This window comes from Carcharhinus amblyrhynchos, chromosome 21 (genome assembly GCF_965287045.1).
Source record: "Carcharhinus amblyrhynchos chromosome 21, sCarAmb.v2.hapA, whole genome shotgun sequence".
Classification (NCBI taxonomy): domain Eukaryota; kingdom Metazoa; phylum Chordata; class Chondrichthyes; order Carcharhiniformes; family Carcharhinidae; genus Carcharhinus; species Carcharhinus amblyrhynchos.
The window spans coordinates 24,645,127-24,658,804 of NC_137344.1; the positions used below are offsets into that span (position 1 = coordinate 24,645,127).

The 13,678-nt window shown below is 40.9% G+C and overlaps 1 protein-coding gene across 6 annotated transcripts in view; it reads right to left on the bottom strand.

Moving 5' to 3' along the window:
- Nucleotides 1-13,678, bottom strand: part of ccdc57 (coiled-coil domain containing 57) — a 206,771-nt gene that overhangs the window by 95,511 nt on the left and 97,582 nt on the right. For all 6 annotated transcript variants that reach the window (XR_013889108.1, XR_013889109.1, XM_080208852.1 and 3 more), the window contains exon 8: nt 6,320-6,478. Coding sequence is in view for 4 of the 6 variants with exons in the window: in XM_080208852.1 (XP_080064978.1) it covers nt 6,320-6,478 (159 nt within the window). In the remaining 2 variants the exon portion in view is untranslated. The remainder of the gene's footprint in view (nt 1-6,319; nt 6,479-13,678) is intronic.

Consider the following 13,678-nt stretch of genomic DNA (forward strand, 5'->3'; position numbering starts at 1 on the left):
ATATTTTATCACTTTTACTTAAGTAACCTTAAGCAGTAACTTTTAAACTTTTAGTTTTAAACTAATTTTTATCCTGTTTAAGATTAAAGCTTCTCTGCTGTGTTATTTTCAAATTAACCGCTCATAAATTAAAGGGGGGGTTACATATTAGGCACACATGAATTATTCACTCATGGGCCGCTTTGCAAGTCAATAGGTTTTTAAAAGAGAGAGATGGTTTCCTATTTCTCACTAATTCTGCAGTTATGGCACTTGCAGATTGCCTGGACTCATTTTTGATTTCTTAATACTTTTCTGCATGTCCTCACTTGGCCAAGAACCCCCTCTGATGTAGTTTCTCAGGGCCCTTCCTGGGTGTTCCTGACCTTGCCTCATGAGGTTATTTCTTACAATCTCCTATATAGAGTCCAAAAAAACACAAATTGGCTATTCTGTTGATTTTCAAGGTGTCATTGTTCCACTAGGCAAGAAGTTAATTATGTGCCTTTTACGTGAATGTGACACAATTTTAGAATGGAAATGATCTATGTAAACTTATCATGCTGTAATTACACTCTTCCATCAATACTAACAGTGTGCCACCTCAGTTTTGCACTGCCTAGCTCAAACTGCTTTGATTCAATTTTTGTTCCCAAATTGCTGCATTACTGTTTAACTATAAATACTATCATAGTAAGAGCGTATATAATGCAGGATTACACAAGATATGGAGTACAAAAACAGGCTATTAGGCCCAACTAATTCATGCTGGCATTTATGTTCTCCTAGAGCATCTTCCCATCATTTCTCAACTATATCTATCAGAATAACCCTATTTTCCTTTCTCCCTCACATGTTGTCTGCCTCTCCTTAAATGCATCTATAGTATTCACTTTAACCTCTCCTATGGTAGTGAACTTAAATTGTCATCATCGGATAAAGATCTTTCTTCTGAATTATTTACTGGATTTTCCTGTGACTAACTTATATTAATGGCCTCCAGCTCTGGCTCATCCCACAAGTGGAAACAGTTTCTTTGTATCCATCTGTCAAAACCCTTAATTTTAAAGACCTCTGAGAGGTCACTCCCTCACTCTTTATATTTCAAGAGAAAGGAGATAGCCTAGTCATCCTTCCCTGATGTGTATATCTCCTATTTTTGATATCATCCTTGAAATCTTCTCTGCACCTTTTCCAGTGTCTCTATACACATAAAGTGATCTAAATGTGAACTACCCAAAGTTCAGTATGCTCTTAGCTTAATTTCCCCACTTCTCAATTCTACAAATCCTATTGCTTGTTTGATTTTATGGCCTTGTTAATAGTTTATTGATTGGTGTAATTATACTCTGAGATTCCTTTGTTCTTCTATGCCACCTAAACCTGCACCTTTCCAAGTAATAAGTGGCTCCCCCTTTTCTTCCTGCCAAAGTGTACTACTTCACATTTATGCATGTTGAACTTTGTTTGCCAATTATATACCCATTTTGTAAGTTATTATTGTCGTCCTGTAATTTGTTGCAGTGCTCCTCAGTAATGTCTGTTCCTTCAATTTGATATCTGCAGATTTAGAAATTGCAAAGCCCAAGTGTTCGTGTAAATCCTGAACGGCAGTGATCCCAGCACTTTCTTGTGGAACACCACCAACTTACCGTCTGCTACCCTTTTGGTCCCACTCTCTGCTTTCTCTCTTGGAAGCAGAGAGGCCGGTACGGTGGCACAGTGGTTAGCATTGCTGCCTCACAGCACCAGGGACCCGGGTTCAATTCTGGCCTTGGGTGACTGCGTGGAGTTTGCACGTTCTCCCCATGTCTGCGTGGGTTTGCTCTGGTTTCCTCCCTCAGTCCAAAGATGTGCGGGTTAGGTTGATTGGTCATGCTAAATTGACCCTAGTGTCAGGGGATTAGTGGGGTGAATGTATTGCATTACAGGAATAGGGCCTGGGTAGGATCGTTGTCAGTGCAAACCTGATGGGCCAAAGAGCCTCCTTCTGTACTGTAGGATTTCTATGCTGACAATTCATTCTGCAACTTATCCCTAACTCCACATTCTCTAGCCTTATTAATGAATCTATTATGGGTCACCTAATCAAAGATCTTTTTAAAACCCACATAAATTACATCTACTGCATTATCATTGTTTACTCTCTCTATTACCTCCACAAAGAATTCAATAAAGGTTGGTCAAGCAAGATTTTCTCTTTTGAAATCCATGCTGTTATTCAATGTTATACTTTTATTTTCTAGATGTTCTTCAATTCTCTCCTTCAGTAAGGATTTCATTATTTGTCCTGTCACTGATATTAAGCTGATGTTCTATAGTTCCCTGAATGTATTCCATCCCCTTTATTAAAACAGATATTATGTTAGCTATCTGCCAATGCTCCATTACTATACCCTTTCTACTGAATAATTAAAGATGTGTAGTAATGTCTCTGCTATCTCCTCCTTAGATTCTTTTAAAAGAAAGAGTGGATGTAATCCATCTGAACTAGGCATTTTATCCTCATGAGTTTACTGATTTCTTTTGTACATCTACTTCTTATTAAAACACACTTACCTCATCATTCCAAAAAGTCTGAGGTCACAAACCAACTAATTCAAAAACAGTTTCTTCCCCGCTGCCTTTAGACTTCTGAATGGATCTACCTACCTAAGTTGGTTTTTCTCTACACCCTAGCTATGACTGTAGTGCAGAATGTAGCATTGTCTCCTTTTCTTCCTTACATATGGTATGCTTTGTCTGTATAGCGTGCAAGAAACAATACTTTTCACTGTACTATTACAATAATAAATCAAATCAAATCCCTGTCATGTCCATTTCTACTATCTCCCCGGCATGTTTCTGCTATCTCTTTACTGTTAACTGTGATATTATCCTGCCTATTCCTTAATAGCCCTATTCCCATCTCAGGTGGGAATATTCTGCTGCCTGTGTTTTCATCTCATTCCCGTTAGATTGATATATCTGTCAAATATTTTGTTTTACATTCCTTATAATTTAGTTTCACAGTTCCTCTTAGCCTTCCTTAACTGTTCATTTACTTTTCTCCTAATCACTTTGTATTCTCCCTTATCATGCACCCCTATGCTGTTTATGTTATTTCCTTCCCCTTAATTGTTCCCTTATGTCTTTTTTCATCCACAGTGGCTCATTACTGTTTCTTTTTTTATTTTCCTTTTGACAGAATATATTTTTCCTGTGCACCATTTTAAATGTTTGCCATTGCTGTTAGACAGTATTGCTGCCCAGTTTATTTTCCCAAGTTCTATTTTCAGTCCGTCATAATCAGCTTTTCTCCAATCTGTTAGACAGATGTCCTTTTCCATTGTCATCTTAAAACATATTATATAGTCACCAGATAGTCACTTGCAATAGTCTACAATTAAACCAGTCGGGTTGCAAAATTGATGTCACATTTCATCCTGAGATGACCCCTGACCTCAAATTTCATGTCATCATTAAGACCACCTATTTCCACCTCGATATCTGACTTCATCTGACTACACCCTTGTCTTAGCTCACCCGCACTGAAACCTTCATTCATGCCTTTGTTACTTTTAGACTTGACTATTCCAACAAACTCCTCGCTGATCTCCCACATTTTACCCTCTGTAAACTTGAGGTCATCCAAAATTCTGCTGCCTGTTATTTCACTCACACCAACTGTCATCCCCATCACATCTGTGCTCGCTGATCTGCATTGGCACCTGATCTTAATTTTAAAATAATCATCTTTGTTTTCAAATTCTTCTATGGTCTCACCCTTCCATATATCTAGAATCTCTCAACCCCACAACCCTCCTAGATATCTGCGATCATCTAATTTTGGCTTTTTGTGCATCCCTCATTTTAATCACTCACCATTGGTGGCCACGCCTTCAGTTTCCTAGGTCCCAAACTCTGGAATACTCACTCTGCACTTTTCTACCTCATTTTCATCTTAATGATACTTCTCACAATCTATCTCTTTGGCTAAGTTTTTGTTCATTTGATCTGAGATGTCCTTTTGGGGTCAATGTCAGCTGCTTGTCCTTTTGATTGTAGTGCTGTTGGTCAATTTTCACCTGAACTTTATGCTTTTCTTCTCTACTTTAATATTTTTGCATTTTACTTAAAATGGTAAAACTAGCCTTAAATCAGCATTTAGCTGTGATGAAAGTTGACTTAATATTGTCATATTTTATTTCATCATGCTCCAATGAAGTGCCTTGACTAATTCATTACTTTAAAGGTTCTAGATAAATGTTCCACTCTTTTTATTTCTCTTAGCTTTTTTGGTTCCAAGATCCAACATTGAATTTTCCCTTGTTGGGCTCTTTAGCTTTTGCGTTAGAAAGGATTCCTGCACACATTGTGGGAATCCCATTTCTTTATCCCTCTACTGTCCAATTAAAATTAGCATAGTTAAACCTCCCCCCGCCAGCAACAAATGATTATTATTCTATGTTTTCTACTGAATTTCCTTATTTGTCTATTCGTTTTTCTTCTTCTTTTGATTATTAGGCAGTCTGAAGACTATAGTGAAATTGACTCTATTATCTTTTATCTCCACCCATATAGATTCAATTTATGTTTGCTTAGGGAGGTGTTGGCATAGTGGTATTGTTGCTAGATTAGTAATCCAGAGACCCTGGGTATTGCTCTGGGGAACCAGATTCAAACCCCACCAAGGCAGGTGGTAGAATTTGAATTAAAAAAACACTCAAATTAAAAAATCTACTGACAACCAGGAAACCATTGTCAGTTGCTGTTAAAAACACACCATGTTCACTATTGTCCTTCAGGGAAGAAAATCTGCTCAGGTCCTTACCTGACCTGCTCTGTATGCATCTCCAGACTCCACAGTAATGTGTTAAACACTCTATAAAATGGTCTTGCAAGCAACTCAGTTGTGCCAAATCATGAAAAGTCTCAAAGAAATGTAGCCAGATGGACCACCTGCCATTGACCTAGGCACCAGAAACTACAACACTAAACTCAGCTCTGTTGACCCTGCTAAGTCCTCCTTACAGGGGTGACATAGTGATTAGCACCGCTGCCTCACAGCACCAGGGACCCGGGTTTGATTCCCGGCTTGGTGACTGTGTGGAGTCTGCTCATTCTCTCCACGTCTGTGTGGTTTCCTTGGGTGCTCTGGTTTCTTCTGGAAGACATGTTGGTTAGGTGCATTGGCCATGCTAAATTCATCTTCAGTGCACCTGAACAGGTACCTGAATTTAGTGACTAGGGAATTTTCACAGTAACTTCATTGAAGTATTAATGCAAGCTGCTTGTGACACTAATAAATAAAATTACCAACATTACCAAAATTAGAAAAGTTGGCTCACAGGCTAGTCAAGCAATAGCCTGACATAGTTAACCTTACAGAATCATATCTTACAGAAAATGTTCCAGACATCATCATTACCATCACCGGTACATCCTGCAATGTTTAATTCCCACACCTGATTTTTCACTCAACGTGTCTCAATAATTTCTACTATGTCTACCTACTGGTTCCTTCCAGCAGATGCCTCCAGCTCTCCTGTTCTACTACAGACACAGTATGTATTGCTGTACAAGTAGTATAACTCATTTTTAAATGCTCTCATTTTATATTTAACCAATTAAAAAAAAAAAATAAATTTAGGTTAGGAACTGATCACCAGTCTTGACCTAATTATTCACCATGATCTTACCCTGCTTCACTTGAAGACTATGCTTGATCTTAACTCTCCATATGCATCTTCACACAAGCCGGATTAGTAAATATTATACAGGTATTAAGTATTACATTACAAAACGTACATTCAAAATGCACACATTTTATATGTACCCAAGGTGTCAATATAAGGAAGAGTTGAAGAGTAGTTGTCTTCCTCCCCTACAAATTTAAGTTCTCCCCTGTGCTGCCACTCCAGAAATTAGATCCAGTTCATCACAGGATGTTCTCAATTGTAAATTTTCTCAGTTTGTCAGTATCATTCAATGACGCTAACAAAGGTGGAATCTCAGGAGATATGCACTTGCCAGATTAGGTGAGGCAACACATTACCAACCTGTGGTAGTCAATCTTTCAATTTCTTTGAGAGCTCTAAAAAATTCCCTATGAATGACCAGTGAATGGAAGTGACAATTTTGAGACTCTTAAATATTCCTACTACTCGAGGTTCCTGACCACCAATTCAGAAAATCAGTTTATGTTTACATCCTAAAACATTCTTAATGAAATTAGCAATTCAAATCCCACGGTGTTTTAGAAAACTCCAGGCTTTATTCCAAAATTAACATAAAGGACCTGTAGCTTTTCAAGTGAGGATGATGTGCCATTTCTCAACTGATTGACAATGCAGCTTACTTTTCCACATCCTCCTTGAGTCTTGCTAACTCAATTCTCAGCTTTGAATCCTGGTCTTGCAACATTTTAATTTGCATGTCCTTAGTAACGGTTTCCTTGGAGATCTGCACAATGTGACTATCCCAGCCAGTCTTCACTGTTGAAAGCTCCCCACATAACCTAGATAAACAGACAAAAAACAAGAAAATTATTTGGCTTGTTAAAAATATTATAAATGGTTCTTCTTCACGCCACTGAGAGCTGGAACAGCTGCATTGTCCTACATTATTAAATATGTCACAGCACCCATTCAGTGGCAACTCAAACAATTACAGAGTATAGGATAATTTTCTGAAACTGTTTTGTCTTTATTTTATCTGCATTTAAAAAGTGCACTTCATTAAAATTAATGAGTGTTTTTTCTGTTCTATTTCATCCTACGATAATACAGTCATGGTTTATTAATAATTGAACAGTTCTGTTGTTCACCAGCTTGCTTAGTGATCTAAACAATTATTCCATCTGTTCCAGTGTGTTCTCGGTTGATTGCAACTTTGAATGTAGAGTTAACAAAGAGGTTTCAGAGAACTCTTTTACAAAGTTAATTTTCCATGTTACAATCAGAGGTCCCAACTGGATTTGACATTTCAGTGCATAGTTGAGTTTATGTAATTATCTAATCATAGGAGGACACAAATTAAAGCAAAGTCTTCTCTGTTAAGTGTTTCTCATACTGATTTAGTTTCAAATTGTATCAAGTGTTTTTTCTAAGACTTTTCTTTGAAATTCACAAAAACAATTTCCTCCTTTGGCTCCAAATGTCGTATCTGAGTGAACCAAGTTAAAAGCAAGGGATTTGGCAATAAGCCACACATGAAGTATCAAAGGCTACTGATTCAAAAGAGTCAGTGATAAATGAATCAAAATAATTACTTTTAAGCTCCATTTTCTCTTTGTGAGACAGCGACTTGGACTGGTCGGATTCTGCAGGCACCGACAGTCAATTATCATTCATCATGTGCAAGCCAGTCTTCAACCTTTTCAGGATTATGCCCACTTCTCATCTGACATCCACATATCTAAACTTTCCTAGAGGTTACCAGAAAATGTTATGGCAATACCAGCTAATTTTCTCCTTATAGCCCAGGGACACAGAGGATCAAAATGGTGCTTCTAATACCACAACAACTGAAGTCAGCTATCTCTGCACAAAAATGGAATTGAAATCGTCAGTTGTAAGATCTTAGGAATACAGTCTGTGTTGCATCAACCTTTTGAGCCACTGTGGATGGATAATTTTGACATCTCTCAAAAAAGATAAGGTGCTCATGCAACAAAGCAGCAGAAAAATTAAAACACTCTGGCTATCTGCAGGGTTTCTAGGAGCAGGAGTAACACATACCATAAGTACTGGATTTTCTGTTGCACTTCAAACATTCAGACATTTTTCCAGGAATTTCAATATTTAAAATCCTTATTTTTTTCCTTTGTATAATTCTCTCTTTGTACCGCACCATCCAACCACTGCCCCCATATACCCAGTACTTAATGCTATGATTTACACTGGAGCACTATTTGGTAAGTGGCAACAGTTAGCTGGTACTGCATCTAACTGATCATTTTTCACATACAAGATTGGACAGTGATCGTAGGCACTATATCTGACTGAAGGAACCATCAAAGCAGGAGCTTGCTGATGCTCAATAATCAAGCTATCAAACAAATACCTTCAGAGTCTGAAGAATATGATTTGATAATCAAAGCTTATAGTCTGTATTAAGCATGGGCGGCATGACAGCACAATGGTTAGTACTGCTGTGTCACAGCTCCAGGGACCTGGGTTCAATTCTGGCCTTGGGTGACTGTCTGTGTGGAATTTGCACATTCTCCCTGTGTCTGCATGGGTTTCCTCCAGGTGCTCCAGTTTCCTGACACAGACTAAACATGTGCGGGTTAGGTTGATTGGCCATGCCAAATTGACCTTTAGGGCTTGATTTTACCATCAAGTCGCACCTTTTTGGGCACGAAAACTTGGTAAAGTCGGATGTGAGACGAGTACTGCGATTCATGCCTGTTCCCCTTTACCAAGGGCCGAAAATGGCTGCCGTCGGGACTGCACCCAAAACAGGCACGATGTCAATTTAAATGCATTTGCATGCCCAACCTTATCAGCACTAGGCAGAGTGCGTATGGAGATGCCTGCCAACAGATCTAAAAGTCAGATCTGAAACACTCCCAGTTTCAAATCTGCCTATCACTTAGAATTAAAATGGTAGAATAGGGCCCTTAGTGTCAGGATGATTAGCAGCATAACTGGAAAATGCACGAAAAAATCAGTCATGATCATATTGAATGGCAGAGCAGGCTTGAGGGGACAGATGGCCTATTCCCGCTCCTCGTTCTTGTTATGTTCTTTAGGGGATAGGGACTATGTGAGATTGTTGTTGGTGCAGCTCGATAGGCCAAAGGTTTCTATGATTCTATGAAAACAACTGAGGAACCTTGGAGAACCAGGGTTTAGACAGCACTATATGTTATTCTTCCTCTGATCTTTAACTGAGAAGGTAATTGATGTTGAGCCAAAATTGCAAAGAAGGTTTGAAAGTGAGTTGATCCTCCCTTGTTGAGGTGAATGGGTAACACTGGGTTGTGCATCCAGAAATGCACTACTGAATTTTGAATTACAGCCCAAAAGTTTATTAGGTTTAAATTTAAAATTCAGTTTATACCATGTGGATTTATGAAGTCCAGATACCTGCATGTGAAATGAGCTCCCCTCCCACCTAATCTGTTAGATATGCATTTCACATCAAAGAAGGTAGTACAAGCTTCAACTTGATCATTGTTCCTGGGACTATTATGTCTACTGATCTGCAACTCCTGCTATTTTCACATGAACATAGATATTACGAATTGAAGGCAACTAGGAAAAGAAATTAAGCAGCATAGGCTTCAAAAACATATTGTATTTGACATCGCTAAATGCTACCATCAGACCAAAAAACTCACGAGCAAACCAAAACCCTGCAAGATGCAGAAAACAGTCTGGTAAATTGCTTTTTCAAATTGGTGTGCAACATCGCAGTTGAGAATGGCCTGCAGAAATAAATATGCTTTTTGTGAAAACTTTAAGTACAGATGTGGGGCCAAAGGGAAGCTTAATGGTAGATCTTTCCCTGAATCAGAATCCCAGGAGCTTTTGATCCCATTGTCCAAAGACTGTCTGAAAGTATGCAACAACAGAAGTATTTGAAGGCAGTTGGCTGTTATCCTGAATGGACTACCTGGATTATCTTAAATAGAGAGCAGTTTGAATTTTTGACTATCAAGTTCCAGGTGTTCAACTGACACTTTGGACTAACAAAGTAAAACTCTTTTCCTAACCAAGCAGAGCTTCCTGCTCAAATATGTTTCCTGACAGTAGATCCTAAAAATGATTCCACATTTTTTGGTTCAACGTTTAAAATTTAAAGAGTAATCCTAACAGATTCCATGGACTAAATACGTGTGATGATGCCCTGCATGTAGGCTACATATGTCAGGATGTCATGTTGCAGTTTTGTAAAACTTTGGTTAGGCTGCACTTAAGAGTATTTCTGGTTGCCAGATTACAGGAAGGATGTGGAGGTTTTGGAGAGGGGGCAGAAGAGGTTTACCAGGATGCTGCCTGGATTAGAGGTATGAGCAATAAGGATAGTTGGACAAACTTGTGTTGTTTTTTCTGGATCGGCAGAGGCTCAGGGGAGACCTGACAGAAGTCCATAAAATTATGGGAGACGTTGAAAGGGTTGACAGTCAGAATCTTTTCTCCCCGCAGAGTTGAAATGTCTAACAGTAGGGGACTTGCATTTATGGTGAGAGGGGGAAGGCTCAAAGGAGATGTGAGGGGCAAGTTTTTTTCTAAAACACAGAGTGGTAGGTGTCTGGAATGCACTATCCGAGGTGGTGGTGCTGGCAGATACGATAGGGGGCATTTAAGGGGCTTTTACATAAGCACATGACTAAGCAAGGAATAGAGGAATATGGACCAAGAGCAGGAAGAAATAATTAGTTTAATTTGATGTCTTGCTTAGCATAATATCGTGGGGCGAAGGGCCTGTTCCTGTGCTGGACTGTTCTATGTTCTATATGGCACCTTTTGGCTCTGAGGACTGGTCATGTTGAATAAATAGGATGGAGCCACTTGAAAAGACAGACAGTTTGTTTCTTTTCTTGTTTAAGGGGCAGCATTATGTTTGCACAGAGTTTTTGTGCTGTTACTATATACTCACAAATGTCTTTTCTATTTTTTCCCAAATGGACCATTGCATAAAGTCTTTGTAGCATTTGAGAAAAAGTTACTTTTAGGAAACTGCACCTCAAAAGTGCAAATAGCACACATGAAGAATGACTAGACTCACGTGATGCCAGCCTAGTACACTGTGGCAGACATCCTAATTCCCATCGAGATACAGCCATGACTGATGTGATCAGTCACTGTGATGGAACACCCTCAATCTGCTGGGAAAGTTGCATAAAACACATGGAGGAAGCCCTGGGCTGAGCAACATGCCTTTTTCTTGTGCAGGAATCAAGTTTTCACTGCAGATTCACAGGAGCATAGTTCATCATAGTAGGGAGCCATAGAAAGGATAAAATTATTGGGAGTTTATTTAGTAAGCATTATAGATTAACAGGTAAATTCTAACAGGTCTAGACAGGATAGATGCAGGGAGGATGTTCCTGATATCTGGGGAGTCCAGAACCAAGAGTCAGAGACAGAGGATTCATTACATTTAAAACGGAGGTTAGGAGACACTTCTTCACCCAGAGTGGTGAACCTGTGGAATTCATTACCACAGGAAGTAGCTGATGCCAAAACATTGAATGTAATCAAGAGGTGGCTGGATATAGCGCTTGGGGCACCCTATCTTCTATGTTTCTATGTACAAGTGATTAACATATGGGTCCACACTGTGCAACTACGACCTCTTCACTTTTGTTACCCTGCCATTGTGTCTTGGTGCATCCCCAACATCCACAGTAGAGGTAGAGACAGTCTGTTGAGAACTATGCCATGTTAGCGTGATGACCTTGGCTGGTGTCCTCTGGAGGGCCAAGACCTGGGAGGGCTCCAGTCTGCTTCCAGGGTCCTGCTGTGGCAGTGCCACCTTCCTCAACCTGTGAAGTTAGAGCTGGTGCCGTCATAGGAAGAGGGGATTCAGATGGGCTGAACACTCCTGGAGTCACCTGGGTGGATGGCCCCATGGTGTGCACTACCTCATCCCTGAGGGTGCCCGAGGGTCCCAGGTTACCTCCTTCAGAGAAAGGACAGCTGGAGTGAGCTTGAGAGGCCCTTTCCTGCTCTAGTGTTGAGGCTGATGGATGCAACCAAGTGTCTCTACCACAGAGTGCATCTCTTGAAGCAGAAGACTTGCACCAATGTCTCTAATGCGACTGCCATCCTATCAGTGATGACCTCGGTGTGTTGGCATAATTACCTCAGATTGAAGATGGATGGAGGGTCACAATTCGAGGAGTGCTGTAGACATCCCTTCCTGATTTTACCTTGCCTAGAGCTCCAGCAATTGAGGCATGGCCAAGTCCAGAAGTTCAACATCTGATTCAGACTCAGATTCCTGGCATCCAGCAATCCTCCAAGTGCCGGCACCTTTGGATGCCTCTGCCTGCTGTGGATTGGACATTGTGATGTGCCCACTAGATTGTGAACCTGTAGCTGTTCCAGAACTAGGTCCCATTGAGCTGGTGGAGGCTGTGGGTAAGCACTCTGACCGGTCTGCTAATTCCACTTCTGTTCTGCTCTCAGGCTGGAGTTGAGGACTTGGCTTGTTGAACTCCTTGGCTGCTTTCCAAATATGCCTGCAAATGAAAGTGCATGGCAGCGGCCTGAGAAACACAAGTATGGTAATCCGATAGATATTGCAGTGCTGGATCCTCATCTGGCTGAGCGCCACCAACCTCACCATTAGCACAGGAATGCTCCACAGCCTTGCCAGCTGTCTGGATGGCTCTGTCTTCAAGGGCTGTCAAGACCTTGAGTCCAGCCATTGCCTCACCAGTCTGGGACTACTTTCTTCTGTTGTGTGCTAGCTTGTCCTGAATGAAACAGATGGAGAACACATAAACAGCACACCAGCCTGGCTGGATGAAACAGATGCCTGGCACATGTGGGTAGTGTGTGGGTCCTTGGACGGGACAAGGACATGACGCACAGGGGAGATGAAGGAGTGTATCTGAGAGTGAGCAGTGGTGCCCGTTGAGCTGACATTGAGAGAGATCCCTATGAATGTTTGGTGGGTCTGTGAATGAGTTCAGAGTGATGAGAAAAGTGACTCACTCTCGTAGAATGGAGGAGGTCATTCGTCCTCTTTCATCACTGGATGACTGGTCTCTTCAGCAGGGCACTGGCACTGACCACCACAGCCACCGCTTCCAATGCTGGTTTGGTCACCTTGGATGCAGGTCTTCGCCCACAGCGTGGGTATAGAATGTTATGGTGAACCTCTACTGCATCCAGAAGGCGCTTGAGGAACGCCTCTGAAATGTGGGTGCTGTAGGCTTCCTGGCTTTCACAATCTTTCCAACAACTTCCTTGGGCTCATGTGTTAGCTGTGTGCAGGTGCAGTCTTTAAATGCTGTACCCAGATCATTGAAGTGCTGAGGTGATGGTGGGTGGGGCAGGTGAATCAGAGGTTGCCAGTCATACAGTATGGAACCTGCACCTGTATTTTGTTTCCTGAGCGTTGCACATTATAGTGGAAAAAGCCACCATTGTCATCAGCAGCCTCAATGCTGTTTTCCCTACCTGAAATCAAACTGTGTCGATTTTGGAGAGGATTCCATCCTAGGATTTTTGTTGTCAAACACTCACTGCTATAGTTTGGACTATTTCCTCTGCTAACCAGCAACACCTGCTGGAAGTGCAAAAGAATGGACCTCACTGAATCATAGAAACTCTACAGTGCAGGAGGTGGCCATTTGGCCCATCAAGTCTGCACCGACAACAATCCCACTCTGGCCCAATTCCCGTAACCCCACGTATTTACCCTGCTAGTCCCCCTGATATTGCGGGCAGTTTAGCATGGCCAATCAACCTAAGCTGCACATCTTTGGACTGTGGGTGGAAACTGGAAAACCTGGAGGAAATCCATGTAGACACAAGGAGAATGTGCAAACTCCACAGAGACAGTCATTCGAGGCTGGAATCAAACTTGGTCTGTGAAGCTGTGAGCATTGCAAAGATATGAATAAGTTTATTTATTGGTGCTTCCCAAAGTCAAACCAACACTTACCATTGTTGTGCTATACATTGTTATGTTGGTCACAAAGACAATAGGGGATCATCTATAGGTTTCTGCTTTTTAGAGTATGAGTTGAGCA